The sequence below is a fragment of the Typopeltis vanoorti genome, chromosome 19 (genome assembly GCF_054136105.1).
Source record: "Typopeltis vanoorti isolate ZY-2024b chromosome 19, IOZ_Tvanoo_1.0, whole genome shotgun sequence".
Taxonomy (NCBI): domain Eukaryota; kingdom Metazoa; phylum Arthropoda; class Arachnida; order Uropygi; family Thelyphonidae; genus Typopeltis; species Typopeltis vanoorti.
In genome coordinates, this window is record NC_143567.1 from 28977368 (window position 1) to 29004378 (window position 27011).

General features: G+C 33.9%; 1 protein-coding gene across 1 annotated transcript in view; it reads left to right on the forward strand.

The window, feature by feature from the left end:
- Tango14 (transport and golgi organization 14) overlaps positions 1-27011 on the forward strand; it is a 59491-nt gene that overhangs the window by 21917 nt on the left and 10563 nt on the right. The window contains exons 3-4 of the mRNA XM_090409434.1: positions 3884-4048; positions 11207-11306. Coding sequence (XP_090265560.1) covers positions 3884-4048; positions 11207-11306 — 265 coding nt within the window. The remainder of the gene's footprint in view (positions 1-3883; positions 4049-11206; positions 11307-27011) is intronic.

A 27011-nucleotide genomic window follows, 5' to 3' on the forward strand; every position in this document is an offset into this window, starting at 1 on the left:
ACTGGTATAGACCATATTGGTCTGTTCCGGTCTCATTATCCATCAATATCCTTTTTTGAGGTCTACCTTGGCTTATATTTTAGTGTTTGTTTAGGATGTCGGGTGTTGGCTATTCGCTTTACATGTTCAATCCATTTTTGTTTATAATTGTTTAGTTTTTCTTCTATTGATTTTGTTTTTAGTTCTTTTAAAATGTCTTCATTCTTTTTTGATCTAATGTGTATTTTGCAGTTCTTCTCATAAATCTCATTTCACTGTTTTTATTCTTTGTTTATCTTGTTTGTTTTTTGCCCAAATTTCACTGCCATATAATAATGTGGGCACTGCTAAAGTATTCTATATTTTTAAGTGCATTTCTTTTTGTACTATATTTGGGTTGAGTGATCTATTTATCAGGCCTATAATCTGTAAAAATTTTGAAGTTTTTAATTTTATCTTTTTCTCCTTCATGTGATATTTCACATCCACGTAACTGAAAGTATTTATCTGTTCTATTATTTTATTATTAACTATTTTGCTTCTAACTGGAGTTTGTCCACAAAATGCCATTGTTTTAGTTTTATCTATGGAAATTTTCATTCCAAACTGTTCTACTATAATGTTTAAATTATATATTGCTCTTTGTAAATTCTTTCTTATCTGATACCTGATCATCTGCAAATAATAGCGCATTTATTTTGTTATTCTGGGAAATTTCTATACCTTGATTGCTTAAGGTGTTCCACTGTATTAATATTTCATTAATGTAAATATTGAAAAGTGTTTGGAGACAGAGGACATCCCCGTCTTACTCCTTGGTTTATAGATTGTTTTTCAGACAACTTTTCATTTATTTTTATTTCATTATCTTTGTATATATATTCAATATTGCATGTAGTAAAATATTAGGTATATTTATTCTTTGTAATGTATCAAACAGTATATATCTTTTTACTTTGTCAAATGCTTTTTCATAATCTATAAACAAAAAGATGAGTTTCCAAATTAAATTCTCTTCTTTTTTTCTATAAGTAGTTTTAAACAGAAAGCTGCATCCATTGTAGCGCGTCCTTTTCTAAATCCATTTTGACATTCAAGTAATATTTTTTCACTGTATATTTTTAGTTTTTCATTAAGCATTCTGCTATATATTTTGTAGCATGTATTCAATAAACTAATACCTTTTTGCAGTTAGCAAGTTTTGTTTTATCCCTTTTTTTAAATACATATTACTATGCTTGTATTCCATTCTATTGGTATTTGTCCATTTGTATATATTTTATTTAAAAATTTTAGTAATCGTTGAAATTTTTTTTCCAGCAAATTTATACAGTTCGGAGTTTATCCCATCTTCTCCTGCTGATTTGCCATTTTTTATTTTATTTAGGTTTTCCTTTAATTCTTTCATTGTTATCATATCATTTAAGGTATTTTGTGAGTTTCTGGTGTAATTATTTTTGATGCCAGTATTATCCATCCAAAGATCTGTAAAGTAATCCAAGAATTCTTTTACATATTTTGCAATTTATATTTGCAGTTTCTTTTTATATCTGCATTCATGTGTTTTAGTATTTTGTATGCACTGGGTCTTATTTTGTATATGTCATTTTCTAGATATGATGTGCAATTTTTCCCAGCTTTCTCTGTGTCTCTTTCTGGTTTCTCTTTTGGCTATTGCTCATCTTTTTTTTTTTTATATTCAATTTCATCTTCTTGTTTTTTGCTACTTAACCATCTTTTAAAAGCCAGCTTTTTATTTTCAATTATTGTTTTTATTTTATTGTCCCATATGTAATTTTTTATTTTTATGATATTTTTTGTGTGTTCCTAGACTTTTATATGCTACTGATGCTATAATTTCTTTTATATTATTCCATTCTTTCTCAATGTCTTCATTTTCTTGTATTTTTTCTAAGTAGTTATTAATCCTCTGTTGGTATAAACTTCTTATACTTGAATCATTTAGTAGTCTTACTTTGTAATTAGATTTTGTTTCTTTAGTTTGTTTATTTTTTTGTAGCCAGTTTGGTGGAAATCTTAGTTTTGCCTGTATTAAATAGTGATCTGTGTCAATTTCTAGCTCTCTTCTAACGTTAACGTCTAGGAAGAGGTTTGCTGCTTTTTCATTTGCTATAAAGTAGTCTATTATTGATTTTTGTCCTCTTGCACACCATGTATATTTATGTATATTTTTATGTTTGTAAAATGTATTCATTATTTTTAAATTATTATATATTGTATAATCAATGAGTCTCTTTCCATTTTTGTTTACTTTTGGTTCTCCAAATTTTTGTATATTATTGTTCATTTCTTTCATTCCTATTCTGGCATTAAGATCTCAGACTATAATTATATGGTTTGTTTTATTTAATTTTTCATATATTCCTTGTAACTCTTTGTAAAAGTAATCATTTTCTTCTTCTTTTCCTTCTTCAGGGGCATACACTCCAACAACTGTTAAATTTTCTTTATTTAATTTTAATCGCACTTCTAATATTCTTTCATTCCAGTATGTATAATGAGTTATTTTTGCTTTAATTGATTTATGGATCCAAATCATTACACCAGCTTTTGCATGTATTTGTTTGTCCACACCACTGTATATGATATTGTAGTTAGCTGTTTCTTTATTCCTTCAAGTATCTTTTTGTTTCTGTAAGAACTGCAATTTCTATGTTTTCATCATTTTAAATTTTATCTAATTCTTCTTCTTTATGTGCTATGCTTCTAATGTTCCATGTAGCATATTTCGCCACGTTTTTCTTTTTCCAAAGTTTGTTAACCTTTTCCAGTTTGCGGTCGTTTCCCATGTTTTCTGTCCGGTTTGGATTTCGTTGAGACTTGAAAGTAATATGTGTTTCCCTATGTCAAGTGACTAGCATGATGGTAGGTATCTTAGTGGTGGGGCTACCACTTTAAGACAACTAGGCTTGCCTTTTTTTTAGTAGATAGTGGAGAGGAGGGGGTGGGGGGTAGTAAGAAGTAAGAGAGAGTAGAGGGAAAGAAGAGTAAAAGACCATCTCCAGCTATGATTATACCAAGTGTATATTGTACGAAGTAAGATCGGGTCTAGCTTGGATATCTCGGGTTTGCCATGCCCATACTGGGATGGGGGGGGGGGGTAAGTGCATATATTAGGATGTAACTAATGTATGACAAATGTTTTATATTTCTGTCAAAATGCTGAAATAGCAGAGCAGATAATCATGAAAATAGAAACAAGAGAAAATTTTATAAGACAATGTGCAAATATATAGAAAAGTTAGAAACTAGAATGACCTTAAATTTTTAATCCAACTATTACTTGACCAAGAATTTAACAAATTTGATTCCTTCCTCATTGAAAATATTTTCAGTCTCTAGTATGCAAGAAATGCTAGATTCCAACTTTAAAACTGAAAGACTGCACAAATGAAAGTTTTAAAATTTTAACTATACCATCAGATGTCAACTTGTCATTTAAATATATACACCAAACTTAATCTTTCTTCTGGTGTCATTTAATTTTATATCTATATTTTATATCCAGCCCATAGAAAGATTGTAAACCTTATAGTACTTGAGATCCCTTTTTGATGATACTAAATGGGAAAAAAAGCATTTTAGTTTCATGTACTTTACTTCATTTTTATCATGTACTTTACTTGAGTTTAATAATAAAAAAATATAATTAATTAGAAAGATTATCCTTACCTTCTGATATCAAGGAAAGTAGCTTTATAAAAGTTGCAGAAAATTACTTTCTGCACACATACTATAATATTATTACTTGTTCATTTTATCATAAATTGAAATGACTAATTGGTTTTGTCTTATTTTATACAAAGTTTAATAGCTTTGTAAATCATATATAAAATATGAAGTTTTATTTCAGCAAACTAATATCAAATAATATTTACTTTAGATCTGAATGGCTGTATCTCAAGTCGCATCTATGTGTATATATTATCTAGTGATGATGGCAAACAAGATATAGTTAATGCTGCTAAAAAAATATCTGAGGATGTCCATATGGGTTCCAGAAAATTATCAGATATACAGCCACCACTCTTCAGGTCATACATGAAAGGTGAGATATTAATATTTTAAGTATGAATAATGTGAAAATTTCAACTCATTTTGAATAAGCTGGGTTCAGGCCAAACAGAAGTTATCAGACTTTCACTTAATAGTTGAAAAATCATAAATATAGATCCTTGTTATACTGCTAAGTTTTGTAGATCTGGAGAAGACAACAAGGTGCCAGGAGAAAAGCTGTTCAAAACACTAAATTATGTGTAAATGGATCATTATATCATTATATTTAATACACTTTAAAGTTTTACAAGTTTTATATTTGAGTTGTCAGTTAGAACTGAAGGAGGTACAGAAGATGGTTTGATGTTAAATCATGTGCGAGACAAGGATGCACATTATTTCCATTGTTCATCTTTATGGATCATATTATGAAGGAAAGTGGCATTAAATTTGATACCCAAATTGGAGATGTTAATCTCAGCTCTCTACTTTATACAGATGATGTACTCCTGAACAAATCCATTAGAAGTCTGCAGAATCCTCCAGCTAAATTGTAATAAGTTTAGTATGAAAATCAGCAATAAAAAAGACAAATATAATGAAAATAGGCAGAAACATTGAAAATATCAACTGCATTCTGAATGGAGAACTAGAATAGAATAAGTGAAACATTCTCATCCCATCCAAGTGCCATCTCCTATCTAGGAGGTTGACAACCATGATTTGACCAGTTCCGGATTTACATATGAGCTAAAAAAGTTACAGCTTAGGGCCTCGCAATCTGCCCCGGCCTCATATAAAAAAACAAAAAGACCAACTGATGTAATTTAAAACAATAGGGGACCTCTGGGTTTTGTATAGCTTAGGGCCTCAGCAAGTCTAAATCCAGCCCTGGATTTCACTCATGGTTAACTACAGGCATCACGACATGTGGTGAAGACCCTATCTCTTTCACATGTCATAAGTATTCATGGCTGTAAATCTGTGTTTCAACTATTTAGACACAATTATTAGTTAAGATGATAAATTTAAATATAGACTACAGAATTAGCAAAGCTGATATGGTAGAAAGTCAACTGAATAAATTTATATGGAATATGAGAAATTTAGTCAAAACACTAAATTAGCTGTATGCAAGATTATGTTCTAATAGTTTTTAATGTTGATTTGAGAGCTGGGTTAGAAATAAAATACTTAAACAATTGGAGACCACAGAAATGAGTTCTGAGAAAGATGAGAGGAGTGAACAGATGGGATCAATGACAGTATTATATTAACATCAAAAATATTAGGAAAGAAACTTAATATTCAGGAATGCGTGAGCAGAACTAATCATAACTAATGGTATGGTCACTTACCGCTTATGACCAGAATGTCAGGAAAAAGATCCAGAGGAAGACCAAGATCTAGGTGAATTGATGCAGCAAGAAATATCTTAGAAGACAGAAATATAAGATCTGATAATGTTTGAGACTTGACAGGTAGCAGATCAGATCACAAAATTATTGATAAGGAGTTAATACAATATGAAAAAGTTGCGTCATTACAAAAATAATATTCTCCTCAATGGTGCATATCAGGAATTTGATAAAATTTTTAACAAATTTGATGATTAATAAACAGTTTTTTGTTAATAATTAGTTAATGATTGTTTGTACTGTGGATGGACCAAGGATTTATATTCTATTTTTATTAATTTTATATGTTTTTTTATTTTTATTTTTTACATAGTCTGGAAACCTTGCTCTAAACGTGTTGAATTTTTTTTTTTTTTTCACTTTACTCCTTCAATAAATGGAGCAGTGGTCTCCCATTTAAAGACAATCACATTCATACTTATAATAGGAATTGAACCTGTGGCTATTTAGTTGGAAAGTAGATATGCTAACAGTCAGCTAACTAGGCTAGCATATTACTATTAAGTATTACTTTTAGTTAATAGTGTATAGTAACACCATTATTTTTATAAGCTCATTCAATATCAACATGCCTTTTACGCACCGGCTTAGAGTTTGCTTATGAAAAATGCACCTCTCCAACACTCCTTAGTACTGAACAAGAGTTCTTGCTCTCTTAAGGTTTCTGCTGGGTCTCTGAGGAGAACCAACCAGTTTGAGACAGTGAAACTTTATCAAAATGGACCAATAGAAGGCAAATAAATATATGGATGATTGGGCAAGTGATCATGTCTTCTATAAGATCTGCATTAGGGCAACTCATAAATGCTAGCGAGTGTTCCTGTAAGCTCTGTGTGTCAAATTTTGTATGAAACTTTCATAGTTTCTGCGTTTGGCTTTGAAATAATGCTGGATTTAATATCCACTTGATTTATATCATTTTAGTCAACGTGCACTTTAATTGAAAAGAACTGAGTTGAATATCTCCAATTTTGAATAAGTAACATGTAGATGCAATTGAAATATATATAATTAAGATGAGTTAATCACAAATATTTTGATTCAGGTATTGTGGATCACCATCAGTGTAATTTATAATTAATCCATCTTAATTAAATATATTCAACTGTGTCTACATGTTACTTATTCAGAATGAATAACACATGGTTAAATATTAATAAAAGAATATCTCCAATATTTATATCAGGTTTGATGCTGCTTCATAATGTGACCCATATATACAAAGAAATGAGCAGATAGTCTTATCTCTATTTAGATTCCTTGTCTTACATTTATTTTATATCAAACCATTTCTTGTACCTCCTGCTCTGTATAATTTTCCATTTACCCTATGTAATTGTAACATTTTGAACACCTTTTTTTCTTGGTACTTTCTCATATGCCTTTCCAGATCTTTCCCCAAGTTGTTCAAGTACTTGAATTAATTTTACCTAGACCACTTGGTTAGCAAAATTTCTCCATAATTTTCATATTCAGTTTTATTTTCCTTTTTTAAGATGGTATCCTATTCTGAAAGTTCTGCTTCAATCATCTGATATTAGACCTGATGAGACTTCCTGAATTATAACAGTGTAAAACTTTTATACCACTCATATTTTAGCATTTCTGGCTTGAATATTATTTATTCAAGCTACCTTTTGCACATTTGGGTTTCTGATTGCATTTTCTACCTCAAGTGTTGATATGTATTCCTAATTTCATTTCTCTTAAATATTTTTCTAATACTACTGTTTGTCACTCTCATTTGTCTTTGAGAGTAATTACTACAGATATCCAGAATATTTATCTTAACTTTGTCACCTCCTTATTCACTGCCCCATTTTGAAGTTTCACTAGCCTTCAGAACATTTTTTTCACCTTTTGTGATATTTATGTTCTGTATTTTTACCAAAGTCTTCCCACTTATTTAGCTACTTTTACACATAGCCTTCTATTTTCCTCTGTATTCTGTGTATTTGCTGACATTGTGGGATATTTCAATAGGTTTTTTCTTCATTTCTAGAGTACCTCTTGAATCCACCATAAATCAAGATTTTGCTATCTTTTGTAGACGGCTTCATTGCACCCCCCCCCCTGGCTGAATTAGTTTTCTTCACAGTTTTCCATGGAGTTTCCGAAATCTTGGTTTTTGCTGTAGTTTTCTTTTTTCTTTTTTTTTTTTTTCCTTTTCCTTGAATGATATTTAGATACTTGTCTATAGTTCACCTTTAAAAGCCTCTATATTTTTTATTCTCTTTAGAATTTCTCATGTATTTCTCTTTCTTTTGTGTTTCAATATATTTGTTCTTATCCTGCTCAAAACTAAATACGAGGGACATCTAGAAAGTAAGTTCCGATGGGCTGTCAGAGAAACAAAAATATACTTACAAAAAAACTTTATTTGAAATTAAAGTATACATCTTTCACTACTTTTCTACATAAATTCTGCCATTGTTCAGGCACTTATCATAACAGGGCACCAAGAGTTGTATATATTCATCGTAGAAGGTTGCCGCCTATGATGCAAACCACGTATTGACTGCTTCTTTGACTTCATCTTGAAACTGCCGGCCACCAAGGAAAGATTTCAGATGTTTGAACAGGTGAAAGTCGCTTGGTGCGAGGTCAGGACTATATTGGGGGATGATGGAATTGTTCCCAGCTGAAGGTGGCAAGAAACTGCCAGCCGAACACGCAATCACTCATTGCATGTTTTCCATAAACCTTAATAATTTTCCGATGAGTTTCAGTTGCTTTAATGTTCCTTGCATTCAAGAAATGGATAACTGACCTAATTTCACATGCGGAGGGCAATTAGATTTTCTTAGACATTATAAATGCGCACCAAGAAGTGTACGCAATGCAAGAATGAAAATGGCACCAATGCCTTGCTAAGGAATAAAAAAAACTCAGCACGCATGCACACCATTACGATCACAGCACTGCAGTGAAAATATTTAAAAACGGAATTTACTTTTTGGATGTCCCTCATATAATGATCACTCACTTATAGCATTGTTAATACAACTTTTCTAATTTATTGTTATTTCTTTGAGACCATAAGTGAGCTATAGTATGTCATTATCCATTTTTGAAATTTTTTTACATCACCATATTTGAAATTGTTTGCCATTCAGGAGTGTCTCTTTATTTGGTATTGAATGTTATAGCTATAATTTCCTTTCTCTGATCACCTGTTGCTTTAAAATTAATATCTTAATCTTAGTTATATTCAACAAATTCTCACTCATTTTAGTCTTAGTAAAAATTATGCTGACCTGGTACATCTAGTTCTTCCACCCATTCCACTTCTTTTTTTGTTAAATAAATAAATTCCATGTGATGGTGCAATGACCGTGAGTCCCCTTTTTACGGGGAGGTACGGCACCATCTATCCCCCCAAATTTTATCCAGGCTCCGGAACCGGCATAGCTGACGAATCAGGCCTATGGCTGGGTCAGTATTCCTGGCTATAACCCGTGTGTGTGTTCACGGGACCGGTTTGCCTGCTTGCTGGATGAAAAACCTCAGATAAACTGGCGAAAAAACCCTGCTGTCGACACCCGAGACCAGCTAACTTGGCTATGACTGAGGAAGGTCCTTAAGCTCCTCACGTCGTTGATGGGAATCTAACCTGGGACACTCCTTCCCCAGGCATATGGTTGCGAAGCACAAAGCCACTAGGCTAACCGTGCAGACTCTTTTTTTTGTTCATACATGTGATGCTTATCTCTTATTCTTGTGATATTGAGTTCGGGTTTATTGTACCAAATGACTTCCATTATTTGGCCTGATTTCTCTGATGAAAATAAGACCTTGTTTAACTGGTGGTGCCTCAGCTGGCATAACATTCCAGTCATGTGTTAGGTTTAAACCAATACAAATAACTAGGTTCTTCCAACTTGCCAGCCTATCATTGGTCATTACTATTCAGGCAGATACCTGCTGATGGGGTCCACTATGAGAAGTTGAGGGGTGGACATTAGGTGAGAGTCCTGTCACTTCTGAACATTTTTAAAGGCTATGTGGGGGTCTCTTCCTAGTTATCTAACTTTGACCCTTAAGCAATCCCCTTATGCTGATCATTTACTATAGGAAATTCTAAATATAATCAGAGTAGTGATTAATTTAAGCAAACAATTCACTTTTATTATTCATTTATCCATAATGAATTGCTTTACGAACAGTCTTCTAAGAAAGTTTTTTTTTGAGTAGCTGCATTCCTAAACTGTTAATGGGTTCGTTTCCAGAAGAATTTGTTACTTCTATGGTATTTAGCTTCTCTATTCTTAGCTATCACCATGTTGAAGCTTAATTTGGTAAGTACAGTATTACAGAAATAATCCACTTTTTTTTTTTTTTTTTTTTTGTTTAGCTAATTTTTTTTTTTTTTTACTTTTTTCCATGTTGTGTTTGGTCTCTGACGTAGAGACCAAACACAACATGTAATACTTATATATTGATACATATTTCCTAACTGTTTTCTCATTATTTTCTTTGACTGTTCCTGCCACTTGTTACTTCATTTACTAGCTTTTTTGGAATATAGTTTGACTCTCAATATAGTCAATTTATAGTGCTTTCGGAATAGTTTGTTATAGTAGAAAGTTTTCTATAGTGAATTTCTTTTAGAATTGCATTATGCCTTTGGGACTAGTTGGGAATTTTCAGCAGTTATAGTGACTGACTTTATTGTAGTGATGTTTGTTTTTCCTTATTTTCAGTGTGCTCCTTCCTATATTTCCAAATTTTATTAGATGGAAAAAATGTTTGGAAGTTATTATCGTTTAGATAAATAAGAAAAATGGAAATAAATTTTTATATCTGTTTTTCCAGCATAAATGGAAAAATTCTTAAATTGGGAGGTGTGTGTGTGGGAGGGGGGGCTTAATTTTTCTCTGTATAAACATGCATATGCTGTGCATTAATCAGCAACATTTTTATGAACTGCAGCTTTATCTTGTGAAACTATGGAAATCTTATTTTTTTTTCTCTTTGCAGTCAACTTCACTATACTTTCCTTGCTAAATCATTAAATGTTTTTTTTCCCAGATTTTGCCAATGTATGGTTCTTGTTTTCAAATACTTTCCTTTCCTTTAATGCTAATTGTGTAATTGAGTTTATAGCTCATATCTGAGAGGTGTTTTGACTTTAATTCTTTTCAGTTTATTTTATTTTTTCTTGTATCTGTGCTAGATGATGGTATTTCATATCTCCCTGTATATTATTGTTTCTTGGAATAATTAAGAATAATGTAATTTGAGATGTTTCTTACCTTGAGTATGTTCTCCATGGTATTTGTAATGAAAATCAGTATCCTGAATTTTATTGCAAGCACTTCAAACTGCAACAATAACTCACTCTTTCTTTGCTGGCTACTTTTTCTGATTACTCGAATTCCTCTGACCTTATCCTTTTATTCTTACTAGAACTGTGAGATGACACAGATCTCGTTGTCTGGATTTATCATTTTGATTTGCCTACATCACATGAATGGGATTTCACTCCTTGAAATCCCATTCATGAAATTTATCTTCTTCCCTTTTATTTTATTTTCCTTTTTTTTAATGACTCGTAATCTATTCGGATGCCTTTTTTGGGTATATATGAATGGTAAAATGTTATTCATTTTACCATTCAGAGATTCAGCTCGAAACGTCATGAGATGTACTGAATGAAGGTGGAAGTTGAATCTCCTGCATTCCTTATAAGTATATAGAGTTGGTTGTGATTCCATTTTTGTTCTAGGCTACATTTGCAAATTATGGAATAAATCTTATGTGACAAGTGTTCATTTTCTTTTTTCTTGCAGTAAATTCAGAAGTACCTGATCCTGATGTAATTATCCAGTGCGGTCCAGTATGCACATTAGCAGGATTTCTTCCCTGGCATGTTCGACTCTCTGAAATCCTGTAAGTAGTAACTAGTAAAATATGTCGAATAATTACTTACTTTTATATTTAAAAGGAAAATGATTATATATATGTAAAAAAAACAATTTTTTTTTTTTTTTTTTTAAATTTGTGTGGGGTTTTCCCCCATTCTTCAACTGCCCCTTAGGACTGGTTGAGCCCTCCTAAATGAGGGATTAAGTACTATATCCTATGACTGTAACCTGTGTGTTCATGGGGCTTGTTTACCTGCTTGCAGGATGAAAAACCCCAGATAAACTGGGGAAGGAAAAACCTTGCTGTTCACACCCAAGGCTGGCTAACTTGGCTATGGCTGAGAAAGATCCTTAAGCTCCTCGTCATCGATGGGAATCGAACCTAGGACACTCCTTCCCAGGCATATTGTTGTGAAGTGCATAGTCACTAGGCTAACTGCACAGATGAAAACAATGAACTGTGTGAGTGATCTTTTATTTTGAAAGTATTTAGTTCTCAGTTTAACATTGAAAGATCTTCCAAAACTATAGTTTTGACCTCATTTTTGTATAAGGAAAGAAAATCCTTTTCTCTGAGGTACACACACACCACTGAAAAATGAGCAACCCATCAATTTTCTTATTTCTCTGTGCATTCCAATAGAACTTACTGATTATTGTTATTTTTGGGTTTAAAATTATCTGTTAAGATAATATTAAGAGAATTTTTAAACAAATTACATCGTCTGTCAGTATTTTTAATTTAAGATAATGTATTAACACTTAATAACAGTCAATAATGATATAGTTGAACAGATGAGCACAATTCCATGTAGGACACAAGGCACCTGTATGAACTTTTCAGTTAAAAGCAAGCTAGCAGTTCACATTGCAAATGCTGGGAAATGGGTCGCAGTTTGGCAAAACAAACTGATCAGAAAACACATGTTATGTCAGATATAATATTGCACAAATAAGTATTAGCTATTTTATCATAACCTTTAATATGCCATTTAAGAAGTTATAGACAAGAACACCGAACATCAATTGCCATTAGAATCCCAAAATGCAAAGCCCACCTCCTTTTAGGATGTGCATATTGTTTAGCATTATGAGAATGGTTTGACCTTTATCGAAATCTTATCAGATCCAGACCCAGGAAGATACCAATATTGGATCAATGCAGTAGTCATTTTCTACATACACATAGTAAAATGGTTTGTCAACATATTAAAATACTCTAATTAGAGAAAGCTGCAAGAATTTTTTTTTCACTTGGTTTTAAAGTACATTACAAACTTATCCAGTCCTTATCCAAGTAAACTTTGTTTGCTTGTACTTAGGTAAGGATGAAATAAGAATATAATTTCTTGCGACTTCTAACTCCTCAGTGGGTCACTTTAGTGAGTACGGGCATAGCAAACCCGAGGTACCTGATGCTGGGCCATGCCTTCCTATTTCGTGTAATATACATGTTATATTATCTGTAGACTGGTTCCTCCCCCTTTTTTCTTTTCTTCTTGCTCCTTCCCCCAATGCTATTAGAATTTTCGAGGGCTAGGGGTAAATCTTTTCTATTTTGCTATTTCATCTCATCTTATTTGGAAAGGGCCTCTGCAACCCTACCACTTTTTTTTTTTGCAGTGAATTTCACTCCAAAATGCTAATATGGTTGTGCCTTATAGCACATCTCATGCTGCATTGGTTGTCATGCAGAATAATCAGAGCCGCGTTCAGGGCTTAGGCAGAGGGTCCTGTTCGAGAAGTATATTACAGTTTCCATCAAAAGTCAGTGATACTGTGAATGAGCAACACAGAAGGTATAAGATTAATCTTAGAAGGGAATTTTACATAGGCACATGGAATGTTTGGGTTCTACAGATGGGTACGCTTGAGATTGTCTGTAAAGAGATGGATAGGTGTAAAATTGACATTCTGGGAATTACAGAGACCAAATGGAATTAGAGAGATCATGGGGTAGCTGTGATGCTGAAGACAGCTGAGGCAAGAAGCCTTCTTGGTTATAACCCCATTAATGATAGGATACTTTCTATTATACTTAAGGCTCAGCCTACCAATGTATTGTATCAGTTGAGGTAGTTTATGCACCCCACATGGATAGGCCTGAAGAAGAGAGTGAGGAATTCTATGAAAACTTACAAACTGTTTTAGACTGCCTAACAAGGAGAGACATACTTTACATCTCAGGGGACTTAAATGCAAAGGTGGGAAAGAGTATGAGAGTCAGGCCAGAGTGTGACATGTTTGGTCTGGGTGAACGTCACACCCGTGTTGAAAGACTGTTGGAATTTACCAGTGCTTATTAGTGCAGATTAGTTATTACCAATACCTGCTTCCAGAAACATCCACGATGGACCTATAATTTGACATCTAATATTGATAGGTCAAGGCACCAGATTGATTATATCCTGACTCTCCAGCAGTGGAAGATGAGCATCTCTGATGTGCATACTTGTCCTGGAGCAGATTGTCGTACAGACCATCAGTTAGTAAAAGCCAAAGTAAGACTAAGACTCTGAAAACTTCCAGGTCAGGCACATCACACTAGATCGGATGTTGAGTAATTCCTATTGGATTCACAGAAGAAACATCAACTCAGTTGGATTATTTTTCGGAGACAAATGAGAACTCACCAAAAATGCTTTGGGAGGGAATTAAGGTGATAATATAGGATACAGCTAAGAAGTATCTCAGCCCAATAAGAAGAGCAAGAGACCCATTGATATCAGATTCAACATGGGAATTAATCAAAAGAAGATGGTTGGAAAAACAAAGAGACACAGGAACTGAAGAGTATAAGAGACCACATAGAAAAGTCCAAAGAGCCATCAAGCAGGACTAGGAAAAATTCTATGCTAATAAATGTGAAGAGATAGAATTCCAGATGAGGAGGCACAATTATAAAAGGATGTTTTATTTAGTTCATGACTTAAAGCACAAGTTTAAGCCTAAATTGAATGTCATCAAAGACAGGAATGGAGCATTACTAACTGAAGAGTTGGAAATCAAAAACAGATGGAAAGAATACTGTGAAGAACTGTACAGCAGAGTGAATAAAGAAAATGTGGAGCCATCTCACCAAAAGTTTTGATTTGGAACCTCCTCCACTTTAGGCATGAAGTTGAAGCAGCTTAACAGCAATAAAGCCCCGGGTGCAAATGAAATCCCAGCAGAGTTAATTAAGACCACAGGGGATGGAGGGAGAAGAGTGTTTCATAGATTAATTACAAGGATATGAGAAACAGAACTGTGGCCTAGAGACTGGAAGAAGTCGGTTTTCATACCACTACATAAGAAAGGTGATATGAAGGTGTGCAAGAACTATAGAACTATTAGTTTAATATCTCATGCAAGCAAAATTTTATTGAAAATCATTCTAAATACGATTGAGGCAGAGATGCTTGAGGAACAAGCAAGTTTTAGGAAAGGTAAGGGCACCAGAGATCAGATCCTTTGCCTTAGACAGATCATAGAAAAATATAAAGAATTCAGACTCCCTCTGGTAATGTGTTTCTTAGACTACTCTATAAGCTTTTGACTGTGTTGAACATGTGAAACTGTGGGAAGTAATGAAAAGAATGGGTTTTGCTCAACACATCAGGTTGATAGCCAACTTGTACAGGGAGCAAGAAGCCACAGTAAGAACAGGTTGGATTGACTGACTGGCTTCAAGTTGGGAAAAGGAGTTAGGCAAGGATGTTTACTTTCTCCTCACTTGTTTAGTATATATGCAGAGAACATCATGAGTGAAGCATTGGATGAGCTCAAGACAGGAATTAGGATAGGAGGTAGATTGATCAGTAATCTGAGGTATGCTGATGATACAGTACTCCTTTGTAATGACATGGAAGAACTAGGACTAATTCTTGACAAAGTTAACAAGATTAGTAATGACAGAGGACTTCAACTCAATCCTAGCAAGACAAAGATTATGGTTCTCAAAGGAAATGCAAACAAGGAAGCTATAGAGAAACAAATGTACCTTAATGGAGAAAGAACTGAGGAAGTCAGCAAGTTTTGACTACTTGGGATCCATTATTAATCTGAAGAATTGCTGTTCAGAAGACATCAAAAGAAGGTTAGGAATGGCTAAAACAACAGTCAGAGACCTGTCTAAAATTTGGAAAGATGGATCTATCTCCATGGGAACAAAGTTGAAGATTTTGGATGCAGTTGTTTTTCCAACAGCGACTTATGGATGTGAGACTTGGAACCTAAAGAAGTCAGATAAACGGATATTTGCTTTTGAGATGTGGTGTTACAGAAGGCTGTTGAGGATATCGTATGCTGAAAGGCGTACAAATGAATGGGTTTTAGAAATGATCAGTAGAACTTTAAGGCTCCTTAAGGATATTGACAGAAGAAAGTTAAAATATTTTGGACACATAGAAAGGATGGAAGGGGGACTTCTCAGAACAGTAATAGAAGGTAAAGTTCCTGGAAAAAGAGGAAGGGATAGACCATCAATGAGATGGATGGTGGGTGGGTGTGGAGTGACTGATCTTCAGAGACTTGAGGCCTCCAGAACAGCAAACAACAGGACTATATGGTGAGGCCTGGTGTGGCACATCACCGAGCATCGGAGTGACCAAACAGCATCTGTAGACAGTGACGTATAATATACTGTATAACTAAGTGAAAAACTTTCTACAATTGTCAAATTATATAACTACTGAAATTTTCATTTAAAAAAAAAATAGCAAATAACATTTTTTGAATAATAGCTTTCTCAAAAGCATACAGCAACTTAGAAGACTGTTGAAACGGGGAGAGAGTTGATTACAACAAACTAAACAAAAGTTACTTTCACTTGCTAAATTTATTATAGCTTTTCTATAATAAATTTAGTCCGTGCGGTTAGCCTAGTGGCTGTGCGCTTCGCAACCATATGCCTGGGGAAGGAGTGTCCTAGGTTCGATTCCTGTTGGTGACGTGAGGAGCTGAAGGATCTTCCTCAGCCATAGCCAAGTTAGCCAGTCTTGGGCGTGGACAGCAGGGTTTTTTCTCCAGTTTATTCTGGGGTTTTTAATCCCGCAAAGTAGGTAAACTGGCCTTGAGAACTCAACACTGTAGGCTATAGGATACACCGGGGCATAAGCCTGACCACCTTATCCTGTAAACGGAGTGAGGTCCGATGATCAATGGACCCTCGACACTGCAAGGTAAAAGAGGGTATAAGGAAGATGAGATGAGATAATAAATTTAGAACAAATGCTTACACTTTTCTAAGGGTAAGCATTTGTTTCCTTGACCTGTTTATTGCTTGCTTAATTTCCAATGAAATGGAGAATTTTAATCCCCCCCCCCCCTCCACTCCAATCTAAAAAAAATTTACACCCACTTTTTTTTTCATCGTCCCAGAAAAAAAAATAATTACAAAATTACAGGAAACTGATACTGGCATCTGGTCTATGAAAAGTTTGCAAAACCCAATCGATTTTTTTTTATCCCAGTTCTGCATATAAACAAACATGTTTCCTTGTCAAGCACATCACTTTTATAAAGGCACCATGTCACTTCTAATTGGAAATGATAGGGTGCTTACTTTTTTTCCTCATGAAAAAAAAAACAAAAATCTGCAATGAGAAAAATTGTTTTTAGATTATAACTTTCTTGTAGAAATGGATGGCTTTCTTTAAGTAGACTAAGTTGGATGAATTTCCTTTTTCTTCAATAGCACAGACCAAGGAGGTAGAGATGCTGAGATATTTGCCATCACTAATGACCCTACACAAATTGTTCACATGCCTACCAGATAACCCAAATCCCCCCCCCCCCCAGTTAACAACCTGGATCTCTTCCTCACTAGTGACACTGTGCAACTAAAGTTGGGGTACCACAAGGTTATCTTACCCATCCTTCAACATCTGCTGTATATCAATTATCTACTCCAATTGATTACCAATCCAGCATGCAGTTTTGCTGATGACAGCACATTTACTCCTCATTTGACAAATCTTGTAATACACAAATCATAGCTGCCAACCACAGTAGAGGTTGATGGTTATAGACCATCAACCTCTATTATCCTCAGTTCTAATGTCCAAGCCATCCTTCAATGAAGCTGAGATAACCTTCTCAAATTCAATGCTAGCAAAACTCATTTCTGGTTTATTTCCCTCAAAATAGAATAATTTTCTTCTAGTATTTTAGACTACCCTCAAATCCTCAAACGAGATGAGATTTCTCTTCACAGAATTACCCTGATTTAAGCCTCTCTTGGCATACACATTACAGCCATTGTCTCTGCAGCATCCAAAAAACTAGGATTCTTTTCTCACTCAAGGCATTACTTTACTTTTAAGCAGATAAATATGCTCAGCTATTAAATATTTTTCTCGTGTTTGGGGTAGTTCCCCTAAGAGCTCCATGAAAATGCTGGATTCAATACAGAAGAGGGCAATTAGGTTGGTTAATGATCCATCTATTATCAATTTACTCTACCCACTTTCACACGGGGACTTGGGGATGGCAGCATGTATCCTCTATACTTTCATGGTAATTGTTTACATGAACTAACATTAGTAATTCCTCAACTCTCTAGTAAATCCATTGAAACATATACAACTGCTAGTTTCACTTCATCCTCTTTCATTCCTTCTGTTGCTTTATTCTGGAACTGTCTCTCCTCTTATGTATTTCCAAAGAATACAATACCTAGATCTTCAAATCAAATGTGAACAAGTTTCTCCTTTCCCAGTTCTCTACCTATCCATGGTCCTGATGTACTATAGACTAACTAATCTCTAGTGGATGGAATCATCAAAAAAAAAAAAATAATAATAATATATATATAATCTTGAATATTTATTCAAGTCAAATACATTGTCTTAATTATTCCCAAAACTTAATTATTATTCAGGTTTTAAATCAAATTGCATAATTTTGCCAGATGACCTTCCATGATTTTTTATATATATATATATATATATATATATATATATATATTTATAAAATTAATATTTAACTGACTACAACCCGAGAAAGTATAACACAAATTTTAATAAATCACGACTAGTTTCATCGGTGTCCCGACTTCTTCAGGTGAGTAAGAAATAACACAAACTTATAAAACTAACGAGGTAAAAAACATGGACTTTCCAGCTTAATAAAAAGAAGAAGAATAGTAACAGTCATATTTGAATAGGTGACCGTATGCTATTGTTAGCATGAGTTGAATGTGTGTGATAGTTAATTTTAGAGCGCCAGTACTGGATTACTGCGAATGGCAGTAATCCAGGGAATGGCAACTTGTAGCTCAGATTGTTGTTCATGTGTGAAGGGTCCAGAACTATTTCTTTTGAATTCTATAATTTGTCTTTCAAATTCATCCTTGCATATGCACTATATAAATTGGTTGTGCAGTCCCAATCAACTTGGTGTTGACGTTCTTCGAGGTTAGAGTTTGCGGAGAACAGAACATGACTGGAAAGGGCACTCGCTCGTGTTCTACTGTAGGAGATGTCACGTCTATGTTCCTCAAGACGTAGTGAAATAGATTTATCTGTCTGGCCAAAATAAGGTTGACCACAGTCTCACATAACTTTATAAATACCAGGAAATGCAGTTGGTTTTGGTCGACTCAGAAAAGAACGAAGTTTTGGCAGAGTTGTATAGGCGGTCTTTATGTTGAATTTCTTCATAATCCTTGATAGTTTTGGGGTAAGAGAGCTAATAAATGGTAACTGTATGTAAGTGATAGGGTTGGATTCATCTTCTTGTTGAGGTTGTTGGCATGGTCTCAAACGTTTAGAGATGTTAAGAGATGAATATCCATTATTTAAGGTGTGTTTCAGGAAGTTAAGTTCTGTTTGAGGGTCTTCTTCTGTGGAAGTAAGACATCTTGCACGATGGGCTGAGGAGGGAAGTGATGAGAAGAGGCATGCAAATATCTATCAGTGTGGGTAGTTTTTGAAAAATTGAAAATTTAAGACGGGTAACCTACTGATCTTTAGATCCAAGAAGGGGAGAGCGCCGTTAATCTCTAGTTCTGATGTTGATTATTTAAATGGTTTAGGAAGTTTTTTAGTTCCTCTAAGCCATCTTCCCAGATAAGGAAGACGTCATCTATGTAATGTAACCACAGTTTAGGTTTTAAAGTAGCTATAGAAATGGCTCTCTCTCTTCAAAATCTTGTAAAAAGATGTTAGCTAAGACTGGGGATAGAGGGCTGCCCATAGCTAACTCACTTGTTTGTTTATATATTTTATCTTCATAGCAGAAATAGCCAGAATTAATGCAGTGTGTTAGTAGAGCAAATATTTTCTTAGAAACATTGTCCTTAAGAAGATTCAGAACTTCATCTGTAGGTACATTCATAAAAAGAGACACGATGTCAAAACTCGGATTTAAATTTTTTATTTTTGAGATGAAATCTTCAGAGTTTTTGATGGAGGAGGAATTGCCAACTAGATTTTAAAGAAGCTGCAAGATATTTAGACAGATTGTAGGTGAGTCAATACCTTCCACAATAGATCTTAAAGGAGTGTCAGCCTTGTGGATCTTAGGCAGGCCATACAAACAAGGAATGAGGGGATGGAGAGAGAGAGAGCAGAGAGATAGTCTTGTGTGTCTGGGAAGTTCAGATGTAGATTTCAGAAGATTGTTTGTACGGTTATGAAGTTCTCTTGTGAGATCTCTTTCTAGAATAGAATAGGTATCAGAACTTAATAAGTTGTTAATCTTTGAACGATAGTCAGATTTGTCTAAGATTACAGTTGCGTCCCCTTTATCAGCAAGTAAGATAATAATATAATGGTTGTTATGAAGCAGGTAGATAGCTTTTCTTTCTGTCAGAGATAGATTATCTGTAGGAAGACGACTGTTGTTTATAGTGAAGATGGCATCGATCCTAAGTAGATTCACAGTTTGTTTTGGTAACTGCGCAGCCACCTTTTCAACTTTTGTAAGAAAGAGTTCTTTAGGAATCGAGGTCGGAGAAGGAACAAAGTTGAGACCTTTAGAGAGCACACTAAGTTCTGCAGGAGAAAGTGTGTGTGAGGATTTCTTAATCAGAACATTTTTTAAATTTTGTGAATTGATATAGGGTTGGTGAATTTGCTCTTGTTTAAGTTGGTTGAATTTTCTGATAAGAATTAATTTGTTGGAGTGTTGCGATCTAGAAGCACGGAGAGAGCTCATGTTTTTAATATCAATCCATGACCTGTTATCTAAAGATGAACTTAAGTTATTTTCTAAAGAATCTCTTTTAGGAAAAAAGAAGCTAACGTGGACTTGGTATCTGCGTTTCTTTCATTTAATAAATCAAGTTTAGCCTTGCGGTAGATATTATAAGCACGTTTAGTGTGAATCGATTCTTTGAATTCTAAAAACTTGGGGGTGACAGAGTGAAATTTGCATCTTTTCAGAAAAATTAACCTGTTAATGAAAAGTCCAATTTTTACCAGAGTTTTCTGATATTCCTTGATATGATGTACATTAACCTTGTCAGAAGTCTTTTTATTAAGTTGGAAAGTCCATGTTTTTTACCCTGTTACTTTTATAAGTTTTGTGTTATTTCTTACTCACCTGAAGAAGTTGGGACACCGATGAAAAAACTAGTTGTGGTTTATTAAAGTTTGTGTTATACTTTCTCGGGTTCTAGTCAGTTAAATATTAATTTTATAAATGTATACATCCTGAGTCAATCCCAATAACAATATATATATATATATATATTGTTATTGGGATTGACTCAGGATATATATATATATATCCTGAGTCAGGATATATATATATATATATATATATATATATATCCACTCCCCACAAGAGGTCTGAAAATGCACATTATCCCAGTACTGTGTGTGGGGAAGTGGTTAGAGAGGAATATGTTAATATTTCTTGAAAAGTTGGAAGTTGTTTTCATTGAGGAAAACTGCATGGCAAACTGTGTGTGGGGAAGTGGTTAGAGAGGAATATGTTAATATTTCTTGAAAAGTTGGAAGTTGTTTTCATTGAGGAAAACTGTATGGCAAAGACCAATTCCAAAGGACAGATGTATGGAATGAAGGAAGCTGAGAAGTTTGTTCATTGAGTTTGGAGCTGAAAGGCAGATGGGTGTCTATCAGCAACTACCAATTTTCATACCTAATTGGAGGAATAGTGGTGGTGACCAGTTCAATAAACCAGCATTCTGGAAATACCTATAGAAATGACAATTGAAAAACAGAGCATCTATGGGAAAGTGATTAGAGGGAGTCGATGAGAAAGAGGGATTATCTGTTAGGCACGTAGCTCTTTTGGATATAGTCAAGTATACTGAGAGAAGTTTATGGTGTGACATCCTAAATATGAAAATAATATTCTATGATTGGGTTGGATAGATTTCAGATTTATAAAGTGATTGGAGTTGACAAGAAGAGAAGTAGTGTTTAGAATAAGAAATGCCAACTTTTTGAAGGTTGAAGAGAATACACTAAGATAGGCTAGATGTGAAAGTCAACCTGAGGAAACTGATCTTGGTGGGTTAGCAAAATATTATCAAAAGTGAGAGAGAGTGAGATGTGGTCTTTCTTCCAGAAAAAAAGACAAGATTTGGCTAAGAATCACTTTGTCTCATTCTCTCAAGTTTATTTATTGTTGATTACTGCTCTCCTAATGCCACCAACCATTCTGAACATTTTAATATCCTTTCTTTCAGCATTTATTTTCTATAGTCCAAACTTTCCTAATTTCATATCTAAGTCATCTTGCTTGAAAATTTACAATGTTCAGAATTCCAATTCCTCTCCCCTTTTCAAAGTACACTGATCCAGAAGGTAGACATGCATGAGGCATTTGCCATCACAGTCTCTTACAAATTCACATTCCTACCAGAATACTTAATAATTCTAACCACTCTCCAAACACTTGTTCTATTTCACCACTGATTCTTTTAAGTTTACTGTGGGTGATTGTTCTGCACAATTCGATAGCAACCTAGTGTTGATTCTTCTCCAGTGGAGAAATACTCATGTAATCATTCTCATCGTCTTTGGAAGAATGTCAAAAAGGATGTTTATGATTTCTGCTTTATTTCCAGAGTTGAATTATTTTTTAAGTAGCTAATCTAAACAACTGCATTAGAAAAGCATCATTGGCAATTATTTTATATGAATAATATCTTATAAAATCTAGATATAGAATAAAATCTTATTCCATATCTAAGCCTCCTTTTTTCCAAGGAGCATGCCAGCTGTGCAAGAAAAGAATCTCAATATAGCAGCTCTTTCATCAGTTCTCCATCTTTCTGCACACTAAAGATTCAAACAGTTGCAACTTATCAACATCCGAAAAACTGATTGTGTCAAAAAAATTTAGTTCCACCTTGCATGCTGCTCTGATGGTTCTGCTGCATCATTATCTAGTGGTTTACTTTTCCACGGATTCTTCCACCTGTTAACTCTGTAAATGTCTTATTTCAAACATTTGATGTCAAATACTTCCTTTAATTTTCTTTCTGCTGGAAGGGATTGGGAGAATCTTGTCTATTTGGATAGCAAAGTATTCTGGTCCTGAGAGCATTTTTCTCAAGCTAAACATTTGAAAAACCAGAGTTAATTCTTGTTTTGTGCAATCTTTTTCTACTCTGATTCCACTAGTATTTATTCCCCAGCTTGGAAAAATTCGCATTTAATCTATTTCTAAGAAGGACAACAAATTATTCCTATACAATTACTGCTCAGTTGCTCTCATTTTAAGGATCACGTAAAGTAACAAGGGAAATTCGTTAAAAATCCAATCGGAAACTTATCGATTGGAAGGCAGTTTCAAGTAGAGTTATGTGGGCCAACTTCAAAATGAGGAAATGGACAATGAAATGTATTTGTGCCTATGGTCCCGCAGAAGATTCTCTGAAGGAAAAAGAGGAATTTTTCAAGATATTAGTGCAGGCAGCTGACATAAAGAACATGGGGAGGGGGGAAAAGTGGTACTTGTTGAAGATCTAAACAGCAGAGTAGAAAGTGAATCCCAAAAAAGCATACAGAAATGTTCTGGAAAAATTTGGAGAAAAGAACAATGCTAATGATAATGGTTAAATTTCTGCTCAGGATATGGACTAGTCATTACTAACACTATGTTCCAACATAAAGATGTATGAGTTTATGTGGAGAGAAGACGACAAGAAACAAAAGCCTTATTGACTATGTTATTGTTGATAGTGATATCTTCAGACTGGTTCATGATACAAGATTGTGAAATTTGGAATTGGAAGTGACCATCATTTAGTGCCAAGTAGGATAAAAATGAATATCACATTGAAAAGAACAGCATCTAAAAAATCTTTTAAAAAGAATTCAAGTTGAACAGCTTTTAAGTAAACCTGTAGACTCAACTAAACAAACATTGAAGAAAGAAGGAAATAGTGTGAAAACAAGAACCAAACCTTGGAGTTCTCAGTGGCAAACTCTGAAGAAAACATTGATTCAGCTAGGAAGGCATGTGGTGAAGTTATCTGCAAGTATAGAAAAATAAGAACATCATGGTGGACACAAGAAAATAAAGAAGCAGTCCAGGAAAAGAAGAAAGCATACCAAAAGTTCTTAGCAAATAAGTTGGTAAATACCTTAAAACAATACAGAGAAAATTGTAAGAGAGCTAAGCTATGTGTAGGAGTAGCTAAATAAAAGTCATGGGAAGACTAGTAAGAATATGGAAGATAAATACCAGGAAAGTGGCAAAGTGTTCTGGAGGCTATTGAACAAGCTGAATCAAATATGATAAAGATGACATAAACTGAAGATATCCTAGATGTCTGAAGTAATTACTTTGAAAGACTTGCTAACGTATTAAGTATTGGCAGAACAGTAGTCAGAAGGTTAAATTCTATATGATTAAAGTATAGCTCTCAAAGTTCCCATCCATAAAAAAAAAAAAAGGGAATAAAACTAAATGTGGGAATTACAGAGGAATTTTTCTATCTTAATAGAGGAATGTTCAATTTCCTGCAGTGTTTTTCCTTCAGTTCGTTCAGAGCTATTGAATAAACTGCTGCTGTAACTGCTTCACGTTTTTTGAGGTACTTGATAAGGATTACACCATCCATATCCCAAAAGACAATGGCAAGAACCTTTCCTGCTCACTTTTGGGTTTGTAACTTCTTTGGCCATGAAGAACCTTTTGTGTCTCCACTTTATTGACTGTTGTTTGGTCTCTGGGTCATAGTGATGAAGCCATGTTTCATTAACAGTCACAATACAAGCCAAAAAATTTACAACTGATTTCTCAAAATACCCCAAATCTCTTGATATGACAGCACATGTTCTGTCTTTTGGTTGGTATTCAAATATTTCGATTCAGACATTCAAACTTGATGACGGACCACACCTCTGTGTCTTCGAATTTATTCAAAACCTCTGACATGTCTTCTTATATATCCTAAAAGAAAAAAGAACAAATTATTACAATTTGATGAAACACGGGGATTAAAGGGTTTTAAGGTGTTATTTCTTGTGGGTATATCCGTTGCTTTAATATCATTTTTGTTCTAGGTGTTTATCAGAAATTTTCAGCTCACCCTCATATGGGGTAAATGGAACATTATGCAAAGCAATACATAGCCTGTATTTAAGTTGTAAGTCAGCTGTTAGAATTGAAGGAAATACAGGAAGATGGTTTGATGTAAAATCAGGTGTAAGACAAGGAAGCACATTATATTCACTCTTATTTCATTATCTATGTTGATCACATTATGAAAGTGGCATTAAACCAGATATTAGATCGGAAGTATCAAACTTAGTTCTTTGCTTTATGCAGATGATGATGTACTTCTGAACACATCAGTGCAAGTCTTCAGGATCCTCTAACTAAATTGAATAGCAGATGTAACAAATTTGGTTAATTTTAAGTTATGGATCTTAGAGTTGGATTAGAAATAAAGCATTTGATCAAAGATTAGAGAACAGATATGAGAGTTCTGAGAAAGATTACAGGATTAAACGAATGGCATCAATGGCAGAATCATATTAAAAATGAGGACATTAGGAAGGAACTTGACATTGTTTGCATTTAAGAAACATAATGGAAGAGAACAGATGTTTGATGCTGAGATGGTAGGAAAACGACATAGAGGAAGATAAAGGTCTAGGTGGACTGATTCAATCAGAAGTGCCTTAGACAAACGGCATGTTAGATACTACAATATTGGAATGCTGACAAGTAATAGACTAATTTGGAGGAAAAATTTTGAAAGGAGATTATTAATTAATGCAAACTTATTCATTGAAATATATGGCAGTATATTTAATAAATAATACTTTTACCATGTGTTTTCATGTATATATTGTATAAAACTTATTCATGTAGTGCTGTCATAGTAGCCTGAACATCCCTAGAGGGTACATAATAGGAAATTGACTTTTTCCTATTCTGATTCTATATCAAAATTGTTTAAACAGCATTTCATTTCATTTCATCAATATTTACTTTTTTTTTTAGAAATGACTAAGAGTTGAACTGAGCTTTCATTATTTTTGTTTGTATTTTAAAATTGTTGTTAATGTTGGTCTGATCAAAATTTCTAAACATGACTAGATCACCATTTTCAGAATGCTTCATATTCATTTTAGTTTATATTTGAAATTGCTGGACTCTTGCCACTTTTAGCACTTTTGCAGTCCTTACATCTCTATTTGTTTTCCACACTGAAATATGAAAATTGAGTATTAAAAAAAATAGAATATGTAAATGTGCACAACATTAATGTGTGAGTATGTTCAACAACTAAAGGATATTCAACATATATGTTGCACAGAAAGAGGAAGGAATTACTGGATTGAACATTTTCCATTGTACATTGTAAAATATCAATAAACTTCACATGTTGTGAAATGTTTGTAAACATGGGATTCTGTGCATGTTTGATGTTTATTGTGACTCAGTAAATTGAGTCACAATTTGCCCTTGTATTCATGTGGAATTCCTTAATCAAAAACTGCTGCATCTTAGATCTAATCTGTTCTGACATCAGTGAAAAAAAGAGATATCTGACAGTTATAACACATGAACAGAATTTGTCGCTCTTTCATTATCAGTGTTTATTGCACTCTTTTTCTTTGGATTAATTTTTGCCATGCATTTATTATTATTATTGCACCCTCCATGGAGTTGGCAGACTCATCATGGGAGGTTCATTTAACTGACAACGTATTTATCATACTGACTCTTAAAATCCTTAACACTCCTTGCATTAACAACACATTCTGGTAATGCATTCCATTCACTGACAATTCTCCATGTAAAAAAAATCTACTCCTCACACATCCCTCTTTGCCACAATCTGGCATAACTTCCATGAATGGCCTCTGGTTTTTCTCTTCTCACCTTCTATGTATGTTATGTATTTATGTATGTTACCTTGATAAAGGTACTGAATATAAGAAATAAAACATGTTAAGAATTGATGGATATTAAATCTCTTCTCATGACAACAAATCTCAGGTATTCTAACTTTGGGTTATTATTGCTAAATCTCATTATCAATGAATTTCATAATACAAGGAGAGGGCTGGAAAGTTCTGATAAACACCTAGAACAAATATGATATTAAAGCAACTGATATAACCACAAAAAAGAACATACTAGTAGCAGAGTTATGAAGGGAATTTATGTTCTTATATCTTCGTATCTTCTTTCTTGTGTGTCAGTTGCTTTAATATCATTTTTGTTTTAGTTGTTAATCAGAACTTTCCAGCCCCCCCTTGTATGTGCTCTCTAGGGGTGTACAGGATATATGAGAGTACTACATGAT